Raw genomic sequence first — 26,145 nt, forward strand, 5'->3', positions numbered from 1 at the left:
CTGTGTACCTCAGCCTCATCTGTGCCGTGTGAACAGGTTTTTTTTTTTCTAAGGCTGGGGAGATAGTGAGTAAAAGAAGGAACTGCTTGAGTCCCAAACAATGTTCCCTGTAATTTTTCCTGAGTCTGAGCAAACACACAAACTCCCTGAGCGTTCCTTGGACCACTGTGAGCAACATCAGACGTGTGCACTGTGGTCACACCAGCATCACATCCATTCAAGTTACATGGTTCATTAAAAGAATCAAATTACAGCATTTACATTTCTGTTAAAACACTTTGTCAACAGGAGCCAGTTGAAGGCTGCAGTGATTTTAGTGACACTACAATGTATAAGAGTGAAGTAATTGAATATTTGTCTCTCTTTACTGTTGCAGCGGTTTTGCAAATTGCAGACGGACCCTGTTCACTCCATAGACACCAATGTTATTCCTGTAGCTTGAAAGACAGCTACTTTTGATAAAACTGGGCTTGTAGCACATTGTCTACCTTGCAACAATGGGAAAGAGGCACCGTTTATGTTTTGACAACCTATATCTAATGAGTTATTGATGCTGGAAGTCTGAATCTGTGAATATCTTTCCAACTTTACTGAACTTGGGGCCACTACCACCTAAGGAGTGATATATTTAATTCTGAAAAAAGCATTTAGCCATACTTAAAGCTTTAAGTGCTTTATTAACACAGAACTAAAAATTATGTATTGTTTTATTATCACAGGTTCTGTCTGAAAAGAGGTGGCATCAGTTTAAACAGTGAAATCAAACTAACAAAATGTAATGACCAACCAGTGAGTAATACTGGATTCTGCAAAAACATAAACAACTTTTTGAAAAATCTAAATCTTATCTAAACACAGTTAATGTATTAACTTATTTTTGTGTGTATGCATGTATTTATTGATTTATTTAGTACTGTTAGCATATCAGAGTTCTGAGTGAGTTTTTCTTCTTTCTTCAACTTTAAACTAAATTTCCTTCACTAACCCAGCCCTCTGGACTTCCAGTAAGCTGTGCTCCTATTGGCTGTCCAGGTGGCTGCTTGGTGTTATCAGGAACACCTGAGCAGCTTGGTGTTATCAGGAACACCTGAGCAGCTCAGTGTCTTCCTGCTTTATTTAGCTGCAGACAAACATTTCCTCTGCTTTCCTTCACCACTGAACCGGGTTTGGCTCCTTTGCTTTAGTTTGTTTTTTAGGCGTTAGCTTGCAGCTTCCAGCAGTAAAATAGTCTTTAATGTGTTTCTTGGTGTGTTTTAGGGCTTTGTACTGGATAGTTGTCTTGGTAAATGTGGTTCTTTAGCCACAGTTAGCACATGGTGCTAATGTGTGCAGTGATTAGTGGATTTGGTGCAGCTGAGTTGTGTCTTTATCTTGGCTGTAGTGAGTCTTCAGAGGTTTCTGGTCAGACACATTCTGTATTCTTGTTTGTGAACCAACGTTGGTTGTCCAGAAGGTAAGAGTTCCTGTCCTGATTCTCTGTTCTCAGAGGTTCTCTGGTAGGCTGCAGGAGACTTTAGCGTTTGGGTTGTGCTAGTTTGGTTTTTGTATGGTTTCATTTGGACGACTATCTTGAGGCCCCTCCATGTGGTTTAGTGAGGTTTTCTGCAACAGTTCTACAAAGCAACCTGCAGCAGAAGAGACTTTGAGAGTTTTTAGGAAGTTCTGGAGACCAGACTTTAGAGCAGCAGAAACATTTGTCAGCAGTTTGAGCAGGAGAAGGTGAGCTTCAGAGTAGAAATGAGACACAAACCTTCTTGACCCGTGTGGTGAGGTCCTGTACCAAGAGTTTGAGCAGGTTGTGAAGAGTCTGTAGTTCTTTGGTCTGAAAGCACAAGAAGAGTCGACTCATTAAAGGAGAAAACAGGAGATATTGTTGGTTCTTCTGTCACTCTGCAGTTTCCTTAGACTGAATATCAAGTTTATATTTTAAATGATTTCCCATGTGAGCCCAAGAAGACTTCAATAAACTCCCTCCATCCCCTGGACACAACATATTTTATTACCATGTTAAATTTTTTATTTTTTATTTTTTATTTTTAATGTTTTTGAGTTTTAATCACAGTTTTTTCTCTTTGCTTGTTTAGTTTTGTCATCTGTGTAAAAGGTGCTAAACAAATAAAGTTGAATTGATAAACTGAATAATTGACTAACTCGTGATTGTGACAACAGAAGTATTTTCATTGTGATTTAAGGGTTTATTTCATTTTTAAGGTTGGGGTTAAAATCTTGACAGAAAAAGAAGATTAAAGAAATAAACTACATAACAAAAAGCAATTAAATCAAACAAAAAAAATACAATAAAACTTTTTTAAAAATTTATTGTTAAAAAGATTTAAGAAATTTAAGATGTAATTTTCTAATTAAACATTTAATTTTTTAATTAAATGTTTTGTCTTTTTAAAGGTTTAATAATCTAATTAAATGTTTTGCATTTTTTTTAAATGTTTAATATTCTTGTTTAATTTTATTTTTTAAATGTTTAATTATGGAAAATATTTTGTCTGTAATTTTTAATATTCTTATTTTAAAAATTTTGTTTAATTTCATAATGACATGTATGTTGTTGAATTATCTAATTCAATATTTTGTCTGTTTAATAGAGTTAAACATTAAATACAATTAAATTATATGTACATATACCACCTTTTAATGTTTAGTTTTCTTTTTAAATGCTTCATTGTATTTTCTGTTTAATTCCTATTTGAAGTTTTATTGTCTTTATGATGTAATTTTCTAATTAAACATTTAATTTTTTAATTAAATGTTTTGTCTTTTTAAGGGTTTAATAATCTAATTAAATGTTTTGCATTTTTAAAAATGTTTAACATTCTTCTTGTTTAATTGTATTTTTTAAATGTTTAATGATGGAAAATACTTTATCTGTAATTTCTAATATTTGTATTTTAAAAATTTTGTTTAATTTCATAATGACATGTATTGTATCGTGTTGAATTATCTCATTCCATATTTTGTCTGTTTAATATAATTTAATGTAATTTAATGTTTAACTCTATTAAACAGACAAAATATGGAATGAGATAATTCAACACGATACAATACATGTCATTATGAAATTAAACAAAATTTTTAAAATACAAATATTAGAAATTACAGATAAAGTATTTTCCATCATTAAACATTTAAAAAATACAATTAAACAAGAAGAATGTTAAACATTTTTAAAAATGCAAAACATTTAATTAGATTATTAAACCCTTAAAAGGACAAAACATGGGTACCCATATAGCTCAACGGGTTAGGCGGGTAACTCATGTACAAGGGCTGGTCCCCGACGCAGCGTCCCGGGTTCGAGTCCCGCTAGTGGCTCTTTGTTGCAAGTCTTCCCCCGACTCTTCTCCCCCGTTTTCTGTCTGTCTCTCACTACACCTATCCAATAAAAGGCCAAAAAAAGACAAAACATTTAATTAAAAAATTAAATGTTTAATTAGAAAATTATATCTTAAAGACAATAAAAGTTCAAATAGGAATTACACTGAAAATACAATGAAGGATTTAAAAAGAAAATTAAACATTAAAAGGTGGTAAAACATTTAAAAAGAAAAACCTTAAAGATTTAATCGAAACATTAACAGACTGTCTGAAGGTTCAAACTAACAGAGAAGTACTCAGGAACTTAGAAGATATCAGTCCTTGGACTGTCTGGAAGTTCAATCTAACAGAGAACTACTGTGGGACTTAGAAAATTTCAGCCCTCAGACTGTGTGAAAGCTCAGGTCCTGAGGACTCGGGAGGTCTGGAGGCTTTGAAAGTCTTGGAACTGAGGGTTCAACCCTCCAGCACAGAGGCTGAAGTCCAACCTCCTGAGAAAAACGATCGAGTCGAGACTCAAGTTAAAAAAAACTCGAAAATGGCAAAAAAAAAAAATAGATGATAAATGCGCAAAAAAAAAAAAAAAAAAAAAAAAAAGTATCGCGCACAGCTTAGAGGGAACAGTGGTCCCAAAACTGCTGATAAATTATTTCTCAATAAAACCTCATAACCAGTTACATAAGCACACCCTCTTTACTGACCTCTTTACCAATAAACCCCAAGACATACTTTGCCAAAATCCATAATAATCCATAAAATCTTTATTTGCACCAGCCCCATGTGAAAATGACATCAGTCTGTATTTGTAGAGCATCTCATGAATGTAGCAGCACCGTTTAAATGTTTCATAACACAGAATATAAGCAAAGAGTATATAGGGATACAGACAAACATGGGAAATAAGAAACGTGCTCTTCAATAGTTATTGTCATTATTATTACTAGTAATATTATTTTTGTGTCCAGTGTAGTCAAACAGGAATGTGTGCATGGCGAATCAAATCCAAAACAATCCATGAACCGACCACGTCTTGATTGCACTTCATATTATTGACCACTAGATGTCCTACTCGAGCACTGTGTGTCATTGAGGCCTCGAGTAATGAACCATGTTTTGAATGAAGTGTCGAAGCTTCAACAAAGCCTCCATCAGCCATCACTACTTGTGAGGTGAACCGTCTGCGTCACATGACCGGAGGAGCGCCACGTGATTGGCTGGGCATTTGTTCGATTTTGGCCAGGATCGATGTTTACGCCTGAGTCCCCCGGATGTGAACAGCGAATTTTTTGACAGCGAATTTTTTAACATGGAATTTTTTGATGGCAAATTTTGAACACTGAATTTTTTGATGGTGAATTTTGAACATTGAATTTTTTGATGGTGAATTTTGAAGACATTGAATTTTTTTGATGGTGAATTTTGAAAACATTGAATTTTTAACTGGTTTTTAGAATTTTGATGAGCTAAATTCAGGCATAAAAAATCCACATACGTAATATTGATGCAAAAAAATTCAAAGTAAAAAATTCAGCAGCTTTTAAAATTCAGAATCTGATGAGTCTGATTTACGAATTGCAGATTGTACTATAAAAGACTAGTTAATTCTGCACAAAGCTTTGTGATTGAGCCAGATTTAGCCAGAATAATGATTACAAGATTAGGCATTTTCAAGTCAAACTAATTTCAGAACAAAGTAATGGCGCCCAGCTTACAGATGTAAGTTTAAAGTGTGCTCACTTGTCAAATATTTCTAATTTACTGCACATACAAATATCCAAATAAGGATTTACTCATTAGTGGAGGCACTATCAATGGAGATGCAATATTTATAAAATTTAAGATCCATGTTTATTATTGCATTGCACTGAAATTATTATTATTCAGAAATAATTGACAACCATATTAAGGTGGGTTTTGTTTCAAGTATATGAGAAAACATCACATTAAGATTGCTGATTTAAATAACTTTAATAGAATTTGGTGCTGAAACTTACAGATTTTCATTCTTGCTTTAAATTTTAATGTTTTATTGCTGATTTAAAAAAAAAAAAGTTGGGCCAAAACTCGAAGTTGTAAACAATATTGTACTAGTTTGGAGCATTTTGTCCCTCGTTTCTTGCCGTAGTATTAGCATTGGCCTGAATGTTGCTAGCGTTGATTTGCTACTTCGCCAAGATGTTATTGCCTTTAATTGTTGAGTTATTGTGGATATGTGGATATTTTAATGTGTCTTTTCATTAGAGAGTGGTTGTTTTCTACCACTGCCTGTAATTTAGTTTAAAGGAGTAGAAAATAGCTCCGACGCTGAACTGTGAGATGTTTACTGGCTCCACCGTAGCTGCTCTCCTGTTCGCCTTTTCCCTGCTGGCTTTTTTATACAACAACAACTGGCCCAGACTCGGGTCCGGACTGGTTCGGTCGGGTCGTGATGAGCAACGTGAGATTAAAGCACCTGAGCGGTCTGTTAATGAGGCAGCAGCGCGACGAAACACTGCCGGATCTGCTGTGCGTTCAGAAAAAGTTGGTATTTCCGGAGACCGTGAATGCACCGCGGCCCCAGAGGCTCGGTTCGACTGTGCCAGAGACCGAACCCTGACCCGGGGGGAGTGTGAGGAGAGGGGGTGCTGCTACGGCCCTCTGTCCGGCTCTGCAGGCCCACCCTGGTGCTTCTACCCCAGGTCTTACCCCGGCTACACCATGGGGCCCCTCAGTCCCACCACCAGGGGCCAAACTGCCACTTTAACCCGGAAAAAGCCCTCATATCTCCCCAAAGACATCTCCAGTCTGAGGCTGGAGGTAATAGAGGAGACCACAGGCTGCCTGCACCTCACTGTGAGTACTAACAACAACAACAACAATAATAATAAACAGATGGAGACCAGAGAGGCAAAAGTGAAGAAGTAAAGTTAACATGGTAAAAAAAAGTCTAAATAAATCAATTCAACACCAGATAAAATAACAATAATGATAATAACAATGAATAATCATGCCACATCCAAATACACTAAAATAAATAGAGAATGAAAACATCAAAATAAGGCTAGAAGTAAGTTCTGTTGTTATAGTTCCAAGCATAATAAATACATAAATAAGAAATTAGAGAAATATACTAAAGTACAAAATGCACGATAAAGGTTAACGTATACTACGATTTAAAAAGTACTAATGTAAGGAATGCAACGTAAAGTATCACATGCACAAATGTAAAAATACTCAGTGACTGAGAAAATGTAATTAACTAGTGCAACATGTGCAATTAGTGCAACGGCAGCAGAAAAAAATAAGCGCAAAAAACTGCAATAACAACACATAATATCTATTATTATATATATTATGTGTGTTATTGTAATTATAATAGCACTAATATATAATTAAAATTAATTGGCAAATAAATAAAGACTAAGAGAATAAAATGAACAGATAAAATTAAAATATAAATTAAACAATAAAAATAGACAACACCACATAATGGCAAATCTATTAAACAGAAGATTAATGTAGTTTAACTGCAAGAATAAAATACAGTCTACTGTTGTTTAGTCCAAAAAAAACCCCACCAAAAAACCAAAAACAAAAATACAGGCGAAAAACAGATTGCATGATTTATTGGTAAGAGAGATGATGATTTAAATTTTAAAAATGGTACTTAGCACCTACTTAAGTACTTTCTTTACTGCATTTATCCCACTGAATTTACCACAGTGTCATTACTTTGTTAATATCATTTTATTTTTCTGGACAAGCCACAGATTTTTTTGAATTCGGGAGAATACAAATGACAAATTCAACTCCTAAAGTGATTTAGGAGTTATTGTTAAAATAGCAGCATCAGTTTTTGAAACTTTGCATTAGTCCAGCACAGAAGAAACAAGGCACAGCACTATGTATTTTTATTTTATTTTATTTCATGCTGTCATAATGTTTTTTTGCAGCATGACTGATGAGAATTTTAATATTTTAATCAAATTAATTTTATTTGATTTTAACATAATTTTTTTGTCTATGACTGATAATGATTTTTTTTTAAATCTAATTTATTTTATTTAATTTTATCATCTTTTCAAGATTTTGTCTATTGTGTAGTTTTACAGTTTTGTAATGTATAAAGATATATCCACTAGAAGAAGTTAAATTGTTTTCAGATGATCCAAATGACTGAATATTACCAGCAGAGGCCAAATTTTTAGTTATTAGACCTTGAAAATGGAAAAAAAATGCAAAAAAATGGAACCTTAGTTTTCAATACTTGTTGCACGTGATATTCTGCTTATGTTAGAGCCTCAAAGTGTATGAAACGTCGACCAAAGACTGTATATTTAGTAGAAACATGGATCCATTCATATATATATACACTTGCAGGAGCTTTTTGGGGTCACAATAGCTGCCCTTTTTGCACTTCTTTTTCCCATTTTTAATTAATATTTGGCCTCTGTGTCCTTGGCACATTTCATGGCTCTGGGGAGATATTTAGCCCCTTAAAATGACTTCACAGTTAAGATTTTTATTTATTTATTCATCTGTATTTAGTTAATTTGATTTTATTTTTTGGAGGATGAAATTACAAAAATTCCATGTTTGAAAACAAATGAAATTCTCAAAGTTCAACTAAAATAGTTTACAGAATTTGGGTCATAAATAACAATTATAACAACATTCAGATTTTCCTCCATTTTGTTTGATTTTCCCAAAATTACAAAGGTTAGTTTTGACATGTTTGTTTGCCCCAAATGCTAATGATTATTGAAATAACATTTCATATTTTTTTCCAGTATTTTAATATTAATTATCAGTGATTCATGCAGCTGATTTTTGACTGTTTTTGCAGTATTCTGTAGTAATAAAATGCAGTACTGTGAATCTGCGGAACAGTAATTTAAATGTTTTTTTATTTATTTATTTTAAGTCCAAAACATTTGACACTGCTGTTCTGCTGATTTTTTACTGATTGCTCTGAAGTTGAAGGATGCATCATCTCAGCGGTATGAAGTTCATCTTCCAGGTGGGATTCCTGAGAGCAGCGCCGATAATCAGAGTGTCTTCTACGCCGCTGAGTACCAGTCGGACCCGTTCGGCTTCATAGTGCGACGGAGATCTAATGGAAGAGTGATGTGAGTAGATCAGTTCGATGGTAATTCATTTAGGATGCATCATACAGGAGGCCTCATATTAATGTCAGCTCGCTTAGTCGGTTTGTTCATATTCCTGCAGTTTCTGGCACATTTTCTGCAGCATTTTCATCTTCATACATTACATACATATTATAACACAATAATCAGTCTTACTCATGTCACATGCCATTGGTTTTAATATTATGGCTCACTGGTGTATTTATTTCAGTAATGTAGTTCCATTTATACACCTGGATAATAAAATTTCTTTTTTGCAGTTTATGCATATATATATATATATATATATATATATATATATATATATATATATATATATATATATATATATATATATATATATATATATATATATATAGTACATTTTCTCGTGTATAGATGTATTTTACTGTGCATGTTGAGCATCAGGGGCATTAAAATTCTCCCACATTGTCCTCTGAGTCACGCATTTTTCATTTTTATGCTCAGCATGAACACCACAGTAGCTCCTCTGCTGTTTGCCGACCAGTACCTGCAGATGTCGACGTCTCTGGCCTCCTCCCTGGTGTCTGGCCTCGGAGAACATTACACCTCCATCCTCCTGGACCTCAACTGGACTTCTCTGACCCTCTGGAACAGAGACATGGCGCCTCATGTGAGTTTCATTGCTTACCAAAAGGCAAGAAACTCCTTCTAGGGGACATGTTAGAGATGTCTAAGATAAAACAGAGCAGAATACAGTCTTTATTAATCACTTTAAACTATTAAAATACAAGCTGTTTATGGAGCGCCGACTATTTCCCTTTTAGTATTTTTACACTTTCTTGCACATTTTTGTCTAACTGAAAAGCCAGACTGTTTCTTTAAAAGATTGTGCAGCCAAACTGAAATATTTTAGACGTCCTCTAGAAGTTTTAGGTCCACATATTTGGTATCTTTGGAAACTTTGGGATCTGCATGAAGACCTTTGTAGGTTTAAACAAATTTCTCAACCAGCAGGAGACTTATTGAAACGAGGTTAACTGAACTGACAGGAATGAAAGAAGGAGAAAAAATATCTCACACCTACTAAATAAAAGAAGAATCTCATCATAAAGAGTTATTTGGGGACAAAAAGTGTGAAATGGAGTAAGTCTTAAGGGTAGTGCTCGAATAAAAGTCTTCAAAATCTGGTATTTCAGTTGTCGAGGTTGTAAAATGAAAATTTATGTCACAAAATCAAAGGAGCTGGAAGAATAACACTAGGATAAAACAAACAGACATTTTTAAATAGAGCATAACTGAATAATTTTCTATTCAGGTGCCTAAAAGTTGTTTTATTTGACTAAAAACTCAAATCAAATAACCAATAATGGAAAATAGCAGATATTTTTGATCATAAGACAGAAAATGTTGCAGAAAATTACATTCATTTGGCAAAAACAATGAAATAAAATAAATTTTTAGTGTGATGTTTTAATAAAAGTAATCAATATGTGGTATTTACATTGTTGAGGTTGTAAAATGAAAATTTATATCACAAAATCAAAGAGGCTGTGAGATTACAACCTGTAAAACATGATCCTGCAATGCAAATTTTTTTTTTTTTTAAAGTAAACAACTGGATAATTTTCTGTCCAGAACCCTAAAAGTTGTTTTATTTGAGTAAAAGTAACTGAAATTACGCAACCAGTGATGGAAAATAGCAGATATTTTTGTTCAAAGGACAGAAAATGTTGCAGAAAATTGTATTCATTTGACAAAAACTATAAAAATGTAATTAGTCTTCAGGATGATGCTCGAATTAAAGTCACCAAAATCTGATATTTAAGTTTTTGAGATTTTAAAATGAAAGTTCATTGAACAAAATCAAAGGATTTCAAGAAATAACTAGGAAAATATGATCCTGCAAAAACAAAACAAAAACATGTAAATAAAATTTGTACAATATATCTGAATAATTTAGTCTCCAGAGCCCTGAAAGTTGTTTTTTTTGAGTAAAAATAACTCCAATTAAACAACCAGTGATGACCAGGTATTTTTGCTCATACGACAGAAAATGCTGCAGAAATTCATCTTCATTTGGCAAAAGCAACAAAATAAAATGAGTTTTGAACTTGTTGCTTAAATAAAAGTTAATAATTTACTCTCCAGGCACCTAAAAGTTGATTTATTTGAGTACTGAGTTTGCTGCTGAGTGTGAATGTTTTCTGTTTGTCCACAGGCTGACGCTAACCTCTATGGCGCGCATCCATTTTACATCGTACAGGAAGAGGACGGCTTCGCTCACGGAGTTTTCCTTCTCAACAGCAATGCGATTGGTACCGAACTCTCTGTTCCTTAACACACGCACGCACACACACACGCACGCACGCACGCACGCACGCACACACACACACGCTGCTTTATTCTCACTTTGCATGAATGTTTCCGGCCAACGAGGACGTTTATTGTTAATAATCCCAGAGGTGATGCTGCAGCCGACTCCTGCTCTGACGTGGGTCTCCACCGGTGGGATCCTGGATCTCTACGTTTTCTTGGGCCCTGATCCGCAGAGCGTCATACGACAGTATCTCCACATCATCGGTATGTTTTCTGAATGTGTTCAGTAACGCCTGTCAAAGCATTTACAGCGCGCACACATACCTGAAGAGACGCGTAGTTTTCAAGTGGAAAACTTGTAAAAGCATGTCAGTACATCTGAAGGAACCCCGAGGCAACCTGGAAGATGAGGGAAGTGAGTTTCAGTGTTGTGGTTTCTCTGCTCCCAGGATATCCCATGATGCCTCCCTACTGGTCACTGGGCTTCCACCTGTGTCGCTGGGGTTACACGACGTCCAAAACGACAAGGAGAGTTGCACAAAGCATGCACGATGCCAACTTCCCCCTGGTAAATATAGTTCACAGCTTTTTGCACATTTTACTGCGTTATAGATTTAATTTAAATTGAATATAATGAGCAAAAACATAGATTTAAATGTCAGGACAAAGACTTAAGTGTAAAGTTAAAAAAAAAAAACAATCATAAAGCCCTATAACATTTTAGTTTTTGCTTTTTTTCCCCTGTTCTAAATATTTCATTAGTTTTTTCACGTTGCCATTATTTTTTATTGAGTGTAAACTGATGAAATAAAATAAATACATTTTTTCTTTTATTTTAGTTATTTTTGGGGGGTTAAATTACAAAAATGTCCAGGTCTAAAAAAACCAAATAAAATTCTCAAAATTCAGCCAAAATATTTAACAGAATTTGGGAAATTGAACCCCTTAGAATGGCTTCCCGGTTAAGACTATTTCAAAAATTGTATTTAATTTTCTTTAATTTACTTTATATTATTTAATTTAATTTATTTATTTAGTTAGTTAGTTAATTAGTTATTTCAGGGGGGTGATTACAATATTGTCCAGTTCTATAAACCAATAAAATTCTCAAAATTCAATTTAATTTATTTTATTTTATTTTATCTTATTTTATTTTATTTATTTATTTATTTATTTATTTATTTATCTATTTATTTTGGGGGTATAAATTGCAAAAATATCCAGAAAATAAAATTCTCAAAATTCAGTTGAATTGAATTTTAATTTAATTAATTTTGTTTTGTTTTAATTACTTAATTAATTCATTTATCTCTGGGGGGATTAAATTACAAAAATGTCCAGGTCTGAAAACAAATAAAACTTTCAAAATTCAAATGAATGGAATTTTATTTTATTTTACTTTATTTTATTTTTTTTATTGTCGGTTAAATTACAAAAATGTCCAGGTCTGTAAATAAATAAAATTCTCAAAATTCAGCCAAAATATTTGTGTCAACACATCTTGACATGTTGAGTTTGGAAAATTGAACCCTTAAAATGGTTCCCAATTGTGACTATTTTTAAAGTTTAGTTAAATAAAAATTTATTTATTTATTTTGGAGGTGTTCAGTTACAAAAATGTCCAGATCTACAAACAAGTAAAATTCTCAAACTTCTGCCAAAATATTCGACAGAATTTGGGTGCTGTTTTATGCACTTATTATGTACCAATATAATAATTGTGCCATAATTGGTGAAAGGTTTTGTGAATGTGCAAAGAAAACCTGTCAGTTTCTGAGAATATTTGCCTTTTTTCTCACCACCAGGACGTGCAGTGGAACGACCTGGACTACGCCAATAAGCGGCGGGTGTTCACCTTCGACCCCTGGCGGTTCGGAGACCTCCCAGAGATAGTGGACGAGTTTCATCAGAGGGGAATGAAGTACATCCTGATTCTGGTGGGGCATCTTTCAGAATAAAAGCTGCTGATTCACATTTTTTTGCATGTTAAATCAATGAATGCTAGTTTTCTAAATGAATTAGCATTAGCGATGTTCTTCCAGTAGAGGTCAGCAACAACGAGACTTTCTGTCCCGGTTTCTGCTCCAGGATCCGGGGATCAGCAGCTCCAGCCTCCCTGGAACTTACCCTCCGTTTGATGACGGACTGAAGCGAGATGTGTTTATCAAAAACGCTACAGGACACGTTCTAATAGGGAAGGTCAGTTTCTCCTGGAGATGTCTGCTTTTTTTTTTTTAACCCTATAGAGCCCCGGCGCTACAATTGCATGTTCATTTTTTGATTGGTGGTAGATTTGAAACCAGATCAGACAGATTGATCATTCTTTTTGCATTTAAAATCTGGGAAGTTACACTAATATTTCACACATTCACCAGGTCTCAGAGCGCTTTTCTGTTGTAGTGATGGGTCTGTAAGAATACACAATAAAGTGCACATAACAAAACTCTTTATAAACGAGACCACGGGATTTTGTGCAACTATTTTACAAATTTGAGGGATACAGCTATGCAATTTATGTATTTTGGAATATGTATGAAAAAAACAAAACATAATTTTTTTAGGTTTATTGCACTTTTAAGACGTAATTCAATACATATAAAAACTTTTGATATAAGGGTTATATTGATGTAAAGCAAATAAAAATACTCCAAGAAATTGCACTACACTATGTAAAAATGTAAGAATATGTCCTGGTGGACTTCCACAAGGGTAGGTCTTAAAGGGTTAATCCTCCTATGAGGTGTGTATAGATTGAGTGTATCCTCTGCTAACCTGGGTGTGGTTCTGTATTTACAGGTCTGGCCTGGTCCGACCGCCTTCCCAGACTTCACCAACCCGGAGACGAGGACGTGGTGGGAGGACTGCATCAGAGACTTTCATTCTAAAGTTCCTGTGGACGGTCTGTGGATTGTGAGTAAAGGCACGCAGGTTGTGCATAATAAATACAGTTCATGAGTTTGTTTTGCACCTTCAAACTCACAAAAATATCCATCCATCCATGATCGATGAACCGCTTAATCCTCATCAGGGTCGTGGGGGGCTGGAGTCTGTCCCACCTGACTTTTAGTATGTGTCCACTGGATCCATCAATTTCCTGCATCCCATTCATTGTCTATGTGAAACGCTCCAAGTTGCATGCTGGTTCCATTGCGGTGCATTTCTTTTTTTTTTTCTTTTTTTTGTCTGCATTTATTCTCATTGTTTAACTCCACAAAAGGGGTGTCAACATTATATGAGACTGATGCATATTTTAGTCTTGTAGCCAAATATTTTTTCTTATTCTTATTATTTTCTTATCTAAATATTTTTGCGGTGCATTTCAAGCTGCGATCCGGGGCGTCTCCCTGGAGCGGGCTGCAGCTTTTTTTTTTCTTTTTAAAAGTTTTTTTTTGGCTTTTTTGCCCTTATTATATAGGACAATGGAGAGAGATAGGAAACATATAGAAGAGTGGAGGAAAGACATGCAGTAAATGGCCGTGCGCTGGATTCGAACCCATGACCGTCGGGGACTATAACCCCATTTATGGATCACCCACTCAGCCAGCTGAGCTATCTGGGCGCCTGGCAGCAGCTCATTTGCATAAAGTAGACTCGACTTCTACTTTATGCAAATTTGATGCGACATGCGGAGGTCTGACGCATCGTGAAACTTTCGTCTAAACTAGCCATCGTTCAACGAAAACAAGGACAGAATCAGCAACTGCACAGGTTATTCCTCACCTCAAATGCTTTCAGAAATACGTTTCGCTGAACTGCTTTTGTAAGAAAAGAGAAAGTTTGCGATCGAGCTGCCATATTGGTCCGACGCATCTGCCAGACTGAGGCTGAAAGCGCTGTCATGTGACCAGCTAGTGTCCCGCTGGTGACCACCCACCAAGCTGGCGATTTTCAGATACGAGGCGATTACATGCAGGAAAAACAGATCAGGTGGACACGTACCATTCAGATGAAGGCAGGTTCACCTGGACAGGTCACCAGTCCTATGTAGAAGTGTTATGGTCACATCTTGAGAAACAATGAACTGTTGCTCTTACTTATTGAAGGCAGCATTAATGGAAAGACAGCAAAGGCTAGGCAGAGGAAGATGTATGCAGACGATCTGCCCGAATGGACAGGGATTAAGAGAAAGAGTACAATCATTAGAAAACTGAAAAATAGAGAGAAGCTCTACGACAGTGAACATGACCTCCTACCTCCGTTTTGAGGAGATGGAACTAACCTGAACCTGAACATCCATCCATTCATTATCTATACACCGCTTAATCCTCATTAGGGTCGCAGGGGGCTGGAGTCTATCCCATCTGACTTAGGGTGAAGACAGGGGACACCTGGACAGGTCAAGACAAACAATCACACTCACATTTAAACCTACAGACAATTTAGAATCACCAGTTAACCTCAGCATGTTTTTGAACTGCAGGAGGAAGCTGGAGAAAACCCACACATGCACAGGGAGAACATGCAAACTCCATGCAGAAAGATCCCAGGAAGGCCAGGATGTGAACCGGGGATCTTCTAGCTGCAAGGCGACAGTGCTAACCACCAATCCACTGTGCAGCTCCTCACAAAAATAACAATTTCTAATAATTTTCATCATCTCGTGCTCCACTCAGGATATGAATGAGCCGGCCAGCTTCGTGCAGGGATCAGTGGAGGGTTGTCCTGACAGCGATCTTGAAAATCCACCCTACACACCCAGTAGGTGTTCGTATTTTATTGGTTGTTTTATGTGGATATTGCACCAGATAACATACATGTGTGTCTCTGAATGTCAAACAAACAGGAGTGGTCGGAGGTCGGCTGAACTCAGGAACTCTCTGCATGTCGGCTCAGCAGAAGCTTTCCTCCCACTACAACCTCCACAACCTCTATGGACTCACAGAAGCTTATGCCACGCACAGGTCAGGCCGAGAAATAACAAGATACCAGAGTAAAATGAAGCAATAAGCAAGCAGTTATATGCCAGAGGTCAGCTTTTTAGTGGTGATAAAACAATTAGAGCCAAATGGTTGATAGGATGTTGTATAAAAGTCATAAAAGTGTTGAAAAGTAGGCCAACAATATGTAACCTAGTGGTGCTGGAGGTCACTAAGACTAAAATGACAATCTGCAAATAGAAAATAGAGATCTGAGGATTCTGGAGTCCAGTGTGGCTGAATATGTAAATGTAGTTGTAGTGTTGATGCTTTCAAAGGCAAACTCAAGAAATACCTTCTTAGTCAGGCTTTTGATTGATTTTATTTATTCATTACTCCACTAGAATTAATTGTATTTATTTATTTACACAATCATTGATTTGCTTAATCAAATCAATCAATGTGTAACTAGAGAAATAAAAAATAAAATTCATTCTGGAGGAGTAATAACTAAATGAAATTAATTTAATTGAATGTTATAAATAATAAAATAAATAAAATTAATTTGATTTATTATTACTCCTCCATAAAGAATTTTATTTATTTACTTGCACATAGATTGATTTGCTTAATTTCAATTATTTACTACTTCTCTAGAATTAATTTTATTAATTTAGTTATTGGAGTATTTACACATTAATTGATTCAACAAATCTTATTTATTTGTTACTCCTTTAGAATTTCTTTCTTTCTTTCTTTGTTTCTTTCCTCTAGAATTAATTTTTTTTTACACATTGATTGATTTGATTGATTTAATTAATGAATAACTCCTCTATAATTAAATTTATTTATTTAGTCATTTCTCTAGTTACACACTGATTGAACTGATGGATTTTAATTATTACACTTCATCAAACTTATTTTATTTAGTCATTTCTCTGTTTATTCACTTATTTGTAGGTCTGTTTATCGTCAATTCAATGTATTGTTTTCTACTTAATTTTTTAAATATTTTTAAAAATCTGTTTAGATGAATTTTAGATGTCTATATTTTGACTGAGTATTTTATTTTATTTTATTTTATCCACTGTTTCCTCATTACACATGTTCTTTAGCGTTTCCTCAGTTGGTGTGTTTAAGAATCCTTCATTCCTAACATGATTTTGGGGTGGTTTTTGTTGTTTTATTGTCATTTTTATTCCTTATGCCTGTTAAGCTCTTTGTGTTTCATTTCATTTCTATGAAATCTGCTGTATAATTACAGTCTGCCTGTGTGCATCCTGCCTTCCTCAGTGCTCTTAAAAACATAAGGAGGAAGCGACCGTTCGTTTTGTCTCGCTCCTCGTATCCCAGCATCGGACGCTTCTCTGGAGTTTGGACCGGAGACGTCAGGAGTGACTGGGAGCAGCTTCGGTTCTCCATTCCTGGTGAGGAAATGTAGTTCCTGAACGGTCGTATGTCTGAGTGCATTCGATTGTTGCTCAGTTTTTGATCGACCTGTGAAGCGTTTATTTTGAAGTTACCACAGATGCAAATAGATTTAGACTGATATTTTTTGCTGTTGTTGCCCCTCAGCGGTGCTTCAGTTCGGCCTGTTCGGGGTTCCTCTGGTGGGAGCAGACGTCTGTGGATTTGGAGGCGACACCACTGAGGAGTTGTGTATTCGCTGGATGCAGCTCGGCGCCTTTTACCCCTTTATGAGGAACCACAATGACAAACCAAACGCTGTGAGAGACGGAATCTGTGTTTGTCTGTGTGTTTTGCACGTTTATGTCATGTAGAATTAATTTTATTGTCATTGCACAGTGTAGAATAAAATTAAGCAGCAATCCTGCAAAGACATTTTAAAAATACAACAAGAAATGTGAAAATATAAAATATAAGCACCATTCCACCTCAATTCACCAGATTCTCACCTCACCATCTCTTATCTGTCTTTAGTTTTCTGTGCATGTTATTTAGTAAAACGTGTAAAATCCAGGCTCCTAGGTAGTTCTTTAGTTGAATATTCTTATAGAAGTTGGGCTCGTGTTTGTTCTTCGCCATTTTCCAATCTGTAGATCAATGTTTGAAGAGCCATAACTTCAGAAATAATGTAGTTAGAGTCCTGAAATTTAGTTCTCTCATTGATATATACACATAGCCTTCAATGGTGCAATCCTGTTTTTATAGAATAATACAAACCAGTTACATGATGGTGCAAATTTGGCATTATTCTGTCACCTTTATTTTTCACCCTAAGAGACAGATTTTTTCCCCCCTTGTGTTAACCTCATTTCACTAAATTTAAAAAAAAGTGCACACCTGACCATCTCATATTAGTCAGATTTTTTTTTCTGTGCATGTTTTTCAGTAAACATGTATAAAAACTTTGGTTACAGGTGTTTAAATACAACAAATCTGTGTAGAGAGGTTTGGTCATGTCCGTTTTTGTATCTTTACTTCAATCTGTGGATCAATATTTTAAGTGCTATCATTTCATAAAAATGTAGTTAGAGTCCTGAAATTTTGCAGGTTTGTTGATTTGTACATGCAGTCTTTAATAATACAACCCTGCTTTGATAGAATAATACAAACTACATATATAATGGTGCAAATTTGGCATTATTCTAATATTCGACCAACCACAAAACCTTTATTTTTCATCCCAAGAGGCAGATTTTTTCCTGTGATCAGCACCAATAGGAGCACAACATACTTTATGAGAGAAAAATTATTCAAATTACTTTTTAAAAAATATTTATGACCAATATTTGAAAATGCATTTTGCTGGTTTGATGGTGAAATTACTCCAATAGAGTCCCAATTGGAAGAGTTCTATAATATTGTTAAAATCATGTTTTGCCAACTCCAAGTGCTTCATATAATCCATGTGTATGTCAGACATATTGATTTCTTTTGTTCATTGAAACCTTGTTAGCAAAGAGTCACATAGAAACACAGTGTTGGCAGCAATAATACCTAATGTTAATACAGATATGTGCAGACTTGTTTCTGTCGTGCGGTTTTACATGATGGTCCAGTAGGGGTCTGTCCTGCATGTTTCTTACCACAGTGCCGTCCATCTGTTTCATGCATTATGAATACAAGTAACCCTATCTCATGTCTTTGTTTCTGTTCCTCAGCCTCAGGAGCCTTATGTGTTTGGGCAGAAAGCCCAGGCAGCCATGCGGACGGCGTTGAACCTCCGTTACTCCCTGCTGCCGTTCCTCTACACCCTCTTCCATCATACACACACTTCTGCTGACACCGTGGCCCGGCCTCTCTTCATCGAGTACATCCTTACTGCTTATTTATCCTTTGTTGTACTCATTAAAACGGAATTATTAAGAGCATCAAAGCTTAGGGATAGATGAATTATCTGCTGGTATTTTGCTTTTTTCCTGTTACTACTTTACATAGGTAGCTACTTTATTAATCCCAACAAAAATTCAATAAATCAGCAGCATATTAAACATACAGAATATGCAGAAATAAATAATTATATACAGAATGTACACTACTGTTCAAAAGTTTGGGGTCACTTAGAAATGTCATTTCTTTTGAAAGAAAAGCAGTTTTTTTCAAAGTGGATGGCATTAAATGAATGATAAATCCAGGGTAGACATTGTTAATGTGGTAAATGACTATTGTAGCTGGAAACAGCTGATTTTTAATGGAATATCTCCATAGAGGTACAGAGGAACATTTCCAGCAACCATCACTCCTGTGTTCTAATGCTACATTGTGTTAGCTAATGGTGTTGAAAGGCTCATTGATGATTAGAAAACCCTTGTGCAGTTATGTTAGCACATGGATAAAAGTGTGAGTTTTCATGGAAAATGAAATTGTCTGGGTAACTCCAAACTTTTGAATGGTGGTGTACATACTAAGCCAAAAACTGTGTAGCTGGTGTGCAAGTAGGCAAAAAATATAAGTCAAATATGCAATTGGTAATGTGCACATAGTCCATTTATATACTTGTTAGTTTGATTATTTGTTATTTTTATGACCGATTATTGATAAATTAAAGGTGTTGCAGCCTCAACAGAAACTGCAAAAACTAAATAAGAAACAAGCCGTCGCCACAAACCAGGAAGTTAGCTTCACTCACAGCGGCTAACGGCTACACTAATGATTAGCGGCTAAGTTAGTAGGCAGCCGCAAATTTATCCTGAAACAGAACCTGGAAAACGATAATTAATAAGGTTTTAGGATCTGGAACTTGGTAGACAATAAAAGTGATAAAAGATTGAAATATTGAGAAAATAGAGAAAAAAAGAGCAGACAATTTAATCACTCCTATTTCTATTTTACATGTTCAGTTAAAGTTGCACTTATTAATGAAGAAGTCTAGTTATGAATGACAGGTTTCTGCTGTTACATGCTGCTAAAACATTATTTTTTATGTATATTGGCTCCAAATAATATAAACACAAATACACGCACTCCATTTTGCATGTGCACTTTTTTTTTCTTACCTGTTAATATTAACCTGCTGATATTTTTAAAAAGACTACAACAACTTGCTGCTACCTGAAACCGTCTCCATCATGTACACTACAGGCACTTGTTATCCTCCATATCTGTTAACCTGCTGCTAGTTTTATACATCCACTACCTAATTTTCACAGTTTTTATTAATTTATCTGAACATTTTTTCATATTTTTTTAGGTTTGCACTGGTGAAGAACATTATGTATGCAGATACTTTGAAATCTTTGAATATTTTTTTATTACCAATAACACTTTTCATCTTTTTTTAAAAATCTTTTGCTCCACCATTCTCAGGTTTCCGACTGACCCCAACTGTCAGAGCATCGACAAACAGTTCTTATGGGGGAGTTTGCTTCTCATTAGTCCAGTTTTAGAGGAAGGGGCAGTAGAGCTGGCTGCTTACTTGCCCCGTGGCACCTGGTACAGTCTGCACGATGTGAGTATCTGAACCACACTGTCTCTAACTTTACTACTGGAATATATGCAGTTTTTACCCGGCTGGTGTTGTTTTCCTTTCTCCAGGGTCAACCTTTCTACAGTGGTGGTCAGTATTTGCTCCTTCCAGCTCCTCTGGACATCATTAATATTCACGTGAGGGAGGGACACATTATCCCTCAACAGGTGAGTGCCTGGTCTGCAAATCCCCTCAGAACATCTGCACTGCCTGTAGACACTATGATCCTATTATCACTCTTGAACTTGTTTTATGGCTCTAATCCAGTTTGTTTTCTCCTGACTAGATCCTTGCTTGCGTTGTGTCTATTCTCAGATGTACGTCGCTGTGGAAAAAAAGCATCTGCTAAATGAAATTGTAGAATTGTACCACGCAGCTTTGTTTGCAGATTTTTGCATTTTTAGTGGCATTTTTGATTTCAGTACAAGCCAAAACAACACATAGTTAAAATGAACCTTTATTCATTTTAATTAGACTCTTAAAACACTTTGAAGCACAAGACACTTAAAACTTCAAAAAGTAAACCCATGTTTGGGAAAGCTTATTGTTTCCCCTTTATGGCGTATGTGATTTTTCATAGATAACTTTGAAATCCATGAATTATTAATTAAGTATTTGATGCAGTAAAAAACACACAATACATAAGTGAAGCAGGTGACAAAAGAACTAAGACTTCCTTAAAAAATCTGGTTTTAATGAACTAAATCATATTTAAAGTTGAAACAAAATAAACAAACAGTGCACCATTTTTTTTCCAACAACAGCATCATTATTAGTTTTAACTGGAATCTTGTACAAAACACTTTATTATTGTTTACCCTTCATGGCATATGTCATTTTTCATCAAAACTCTGAAATCCATCCACCTAAGCTTAGCTCTCTAACCCTTTTCCATGATAGAACTGCAACTCTTTGAGCTAATAACAGGCTTATCTCTAGAAAAATTCTTCTAATATTAAAGTTAGCTGTGTACATAAAAAGAGTTTTGGGTGTATTGGTATTTGTAGAATTTACCATTTTGCTGTATCTATTCCAGTACATGAGTTCCGATCTGCATGACATAAAGAATTATTTTGTTAAATGGAACCAAAGGTCTCTTTCAGTGCCTCTTAACATTGAGAAACATTTCAAAATAAGAGCACTTTGTGGCATTACATGGTGTTCTCCCTGGTCTTTTCTTGTGAAGGAGCCTGCTTTGACCACCACAGCCTCCCGCAGGAACCCTTTCTTCCTGACGGTGGCGCTGTCAGCAGGCGGCTGGGCCCGGGGCGACTTGTTCTGGGACGACGGCGAAAGTCTCGACACATTTGAGACGCAAAATTACTGCTACCTTATCTTCATTGCTGGACAGGTAAGGAGCAGACGAGGGATATTTGCATTTGGGAACATGCCGAGGTAGAGATTTGCATTTTACTGCTCCGTTACTTCGTTCGACAGTGATACTAACGGTTATGTTTCCTGATGTATTTAGACTAAAAACTCTTTCCTTCAGTCTCAGATAGTTAGCGAACTGGTAAAACTGAACGGAGACCTGGACGGTCTGGTGCTGGGAGGCCTGCAGGTGTTCGGGGTTCCTTCACCTCCTCGCTTTGTTTTAGCAAACGGGGAGAAAGTCGGAGATTTTACGTATCGAACCGACACCAAGGTGAGTTTACTTTAATGTAGCGCTACTACTTTTAATGCTTGGCTCAGTCCTTCTTCACTCTCGTATCTACAGTCTTCCTGATTACAACGGGTCTTCGGTTTACGTTGGAGTTCCGTTCCTATGGATCAACCTAAGTCGATTGTCGCCGTAAGTTGGAACTCCGGCGAAAATATAAACAAAGCCGTTATGTGCATCATGATATCGATCAGTTCTTCAGAAAAGTCGTGGATACCAACCACCTTCATGCATGTATGAGTCATTTTACAAGAAGATAACAGAATATGTTGCACTGTTTTTACAACCTGAGCATTTTATTACATATAATTTCACTTCCATGGCGATGGCTTTCATTTTGTTTGAAGCACTGCCATTAAAAGAGTCTGAATTACACTTGGGAGCCAAAATGAAGGGCAAAAAGTTAGCGAACGTAAACAAAGCCGCCTTATAGCGTCGCGTGACGACGTATTCGTCCGCTCCACTCACCAACTAGTTCCACGTAACCAGTTTTGATGTAACGACAGAACGCCGTAGGTCGAGGACGTCGTACACCGAGGACCCTTATACTTCTATTTTTGCATATTTCTCACACTTAAATGTTCCAGATCATCAAACTAATATCAATATGTATTTAATATTAGACAGAGATAACCCACAAAACAAAAAATGCAGTTTTTAAATCATGTTTCATTGAAGATTTGTTGAAAACCATTATCACCCCTATGAAAAAGTAATTGCCCCCCTAAACCTAATAACTGGTCGGTCCACCCTTGGCAGCAACAGCTGCAGTTAAATCTTTTACACCGACATGGAGGAGTTCTGGTCCACTCTTTTCTGCAGAATAGTTTTAATTTGGTCACATTAGATGACTTTCCAGCATGAACTTTCCTTTAAGGTCTTGTCACAACGTTTCAATTGGTTTCAAGTCTGGACTTTGAGTCCAGAACCTTCATTTAGTCCTTTTTGAGCCACTCAGAGGCGGACCTGTTTGTGTCCTTTGGGTCCATTAGTGTTGAGCTTCAGGTGGATGTTCTCCAGGAGGATTTTCTGATAGAGAGCAGAATTCATGCCCCCATCAGTGATGACAAGTCATCCAGGTCCTCCAACCATGACACTAGCATCACCATGTTCCACTGCTGGTATCATGTTCTTCTATGGAATGCAGTATTAGCTTCACACCAGATGGAACAGACCCATGTCTTCCAGAAAGTTCCACCTTTGACTTATCAGTCCACAGGATGTTATCCCAAAAGTCTTGGAGCTCATCCAGATACTGTTTTGTAAATTAGCCTTTAAGATCTTTTTGATTAGTAGTGGTTTGATCCTTTAACTCTCCCATGGATCCAGTTTAGCCCAGCTTCTTCCTTATTGTGGAATCATGTAGATGGACCTTAACTGAGGCCAGTGAGGTCTGCAGATCTTTAGATGTTCCTCTGGGTCATTTTGTGACCTCCTGGATTAGATGTCGATGCTCTCTTGGAGAAATGTTGGTCATTGGTCCACTCCTGAAGGTTCATCACTGTTCTATGTTTCTCCGTTAGTGGATAATGTCTCTCACTGAGGTTCTCTGGAGTTCCAGAGCCTCAGCAATGGTTTTGAAACCCTCCAGACTGATGAATGTCAGTGACTTTGTTTCTCATCTGTTCTTGAATGTCTTTAGAACGTGGCATTGTGCTGCTTTTTGAGACCCTTTAGCTGCTTCACAATGAAGACAGGTTCTATTTAGTGATGTTTGGGTTCAACAAGCCTGGCAGGAATCATGTGTGTGGATGGTGAAATTTGGTCATTTGGTAGATTGGTAGCTAAAGGGGCAATTACTTTTTCACACAGGGTGAGATGGGCTGGACTGCATTTGTCCTTCAATAAATGAAACCATGATTTACAAACTGCATTTTGTGTTTTCATGGGTTATCTTTGTCTCACATTAAAATTAGTTTGATGATCTGAAACGTTTAAGTGACAAATCTGCAAAACTAGAGGGTGGGGGGGACAAATACTTTTTGACAGCACTGCATTAATTAGTTAATCTTTAACGTTGTTTCCTTCTGTTTCCTCCTTCAGGTTTTGACAGTAACTAAGCTGGCCTTATCCATGTCAGAGGTGTTTACAGTCCAGTGGACTCTCTGATACTCTGAGTTTCTTCACACTTGGATGTTAAGACGTCTTCTGGACTGAAAAGATTGTTTGCATTCTTCTGCAGTGACTCCAACAGATATCTCTACAGAAGAAGATATCTCTTCTGTCTCTCTCAACCCGCCCGGCCAGCAGGCAGATAGGTTCCCCCACATTAGAGCCGGGTTCTGCTCAAGGTTTTTTCCCTGTTAAAAGGGTGTTTTCCTTGCCACTGTCGCCTTTTGGCTTGCTCTGGGGGTTCAGGCATATGGGTTCTGGAAAGCGTCTCGAGACAATTTGACTGTAATTGGCGCTATATAAATAAAATTGAATTGAATTGAATTGAATTGAATTGAATTGAATTGAATTGAATTGAATTGAATTGAATTGAATTGAATTGAATTGAATTACAGCTACGTCAGAGCTCATTTATGCACCTTACGCCTGTTCCTTCAAGCTCTGCAAGCAGCTGGTTTGTAAAAATAAGGAGAGTTTCAGACCAGAGGAGCCGTCATTTTGATGTCTGGTTTGTTTCAGCTGCTGTCTGCTGCACTGAATCCCAACACTTTGATGCCTTTGAATGTATATAATTTCATAATGTATTTTATTTGTTTGCATTTCTTAAAAATTTTGGAGATATTTTTCTAAAATGTGAATAAAAATAGTGATAAAGTTTCTCATTTAAGTCCTAATCGGGTGATGCATTTACTGTTTCAGATCCATAATACACTAATTAAAATTAAAGTGTTACAGGCAGATTTGGTTTTATTATATGGTCTATAGTGGGTAAATGCGATCATACCTCCACCTAAACTGTTTAACTTACAGGTACCACCACTGTAGGATACATACTTAAGTAGAAAAGCACTCAGAGAGCGCAGTACTCCACCAAGGCTGCTCAGTCTTTGTATGATTTCTGACAGGTGAAATCTTTAAAAATTCGTGCTCCTCAGAGGTGGATTTGTAGTAGGATTGTAATCATGTGATCATCAGCAGGCAGCTGATGTAGTGTTCACTTGTTGTCATAGTTACAGTGATGCCGTTCTGCTATCTCACAATGATACAGAAATCTTTATCAAATCCGTGGGTCCAGATTATAATCCACATCACTGTCAAAATCTAATCACTTGGTCCTTGTGTCGTTTCTGACCTTCCCTGAAAATTTCATCCAAATCCCTTATTCCGTTTTTGAGTAATGTTGCTAACAGACAGACAGACGGACAAACCAATGTCGATCCGTCACATAACTCCACCGCGTTCCTTGGCGGGAGTAATTAATTTATACATGATTTTTTGTAATTGTTAAGGAAAAATATTTTCTGTCATTTTAACTGCCCGTTTATTAGCTTTAACTTTATTGTCACTGCTACTACAGTGTACTAAAGGAATGAAATGCAGTTTAGCATCTAAGCAGAAGTGCAAAAGAAGCAGTAAAAGTGCAGTTTAATGTGTAAGTGGATGTGCAAATGTACAAAGATATATACAGTATAAACAGTGCATGCAAGATATATAAAATATAAGACTTATGACACAAACGAACATACTAAGCATGTAAATAGAATTGCCTGTAATAAAATGTAGTTGATAGATAAATAACATGATGATAGATAAACATAAACATAAAAACTGGAATAAATGACTAAATAATATGAACACTTCATATGAGATGCAGGGTACATAATTGTTGGTTTTTAGTGCTTTGTAAAGCACTTTGCAATGAAAGCTGCTACAGAAATGAAGTTAATTATCAGATTTTTTTCGACTCAAAACTAAATTTATCGTTAATTTTCTGGGTAAAAACAGGCTATCTGTGTGTATTAAACATATTATTTTAGTTGTGGTTGTGTGAGAGGATGCTCTGCCTCCAGC

General features: G+C 36.1%; 1 protein-coding gene across 1 annotated transcript; it reads left to right on the top strand.

Moving 5' to 3' along the window:
- Positions 1–5,461: 5,461 nt before the first annotated feature.
- On the top strand, positions 5,462–24,961 carry gaa (alpha glucosidase). Its single transcript, XM_023283603.3, has 19 exons — positions 5,462–6,162; positions 8,287–8,438; positions 8,925–9,090; positions 10,639–10,735; positions 10,881–11,000; positions 11,186–11,304; positions 12,542–12,673; positions 12,825–12,935; positions 13,533–13,646; positions 15,350–15,434; positions 15,520–15,637; positions 16,886–17,019; positions 17,168–17,319; positions 18,718–18,866; positions 20,363–20,504; positions 20,591–20,689; positions 21,709–21,873; positions 22,015–22,167; positions 24,226–24,961. The coding sequence occupies exons 1-19, from the start codon at positions 5,647–5,649 to the stop codon at positions 24,289–24,291; spliced, it is 2,790 nt and encodes a 929-aa protein (XP_023139371.2). The 5' UTR covers positions 5,462–5,646; the 3' UTR covers positions 24,292–24,961.
- The last annotated feature ends 1,184 nt before the right edge of the window (positions 24,962–26,145 follow it).

This window comes from Amphiprion ocellaris, chromosome 19, assembly GCF_022539595.1.
Source record: "Amphiprion ocellaris isolate individual 3 ecotype Okinawa chromosome 19, ASM2253959v1, whole genome shotgun sequence".
Classification (NCBI taxonomy): domain Eukaryota; kingdom Metazoa; phylum Chordata; class Actinopteri; family Pomacentridae; genus Amphiprion; species Amphiprion ocellaris.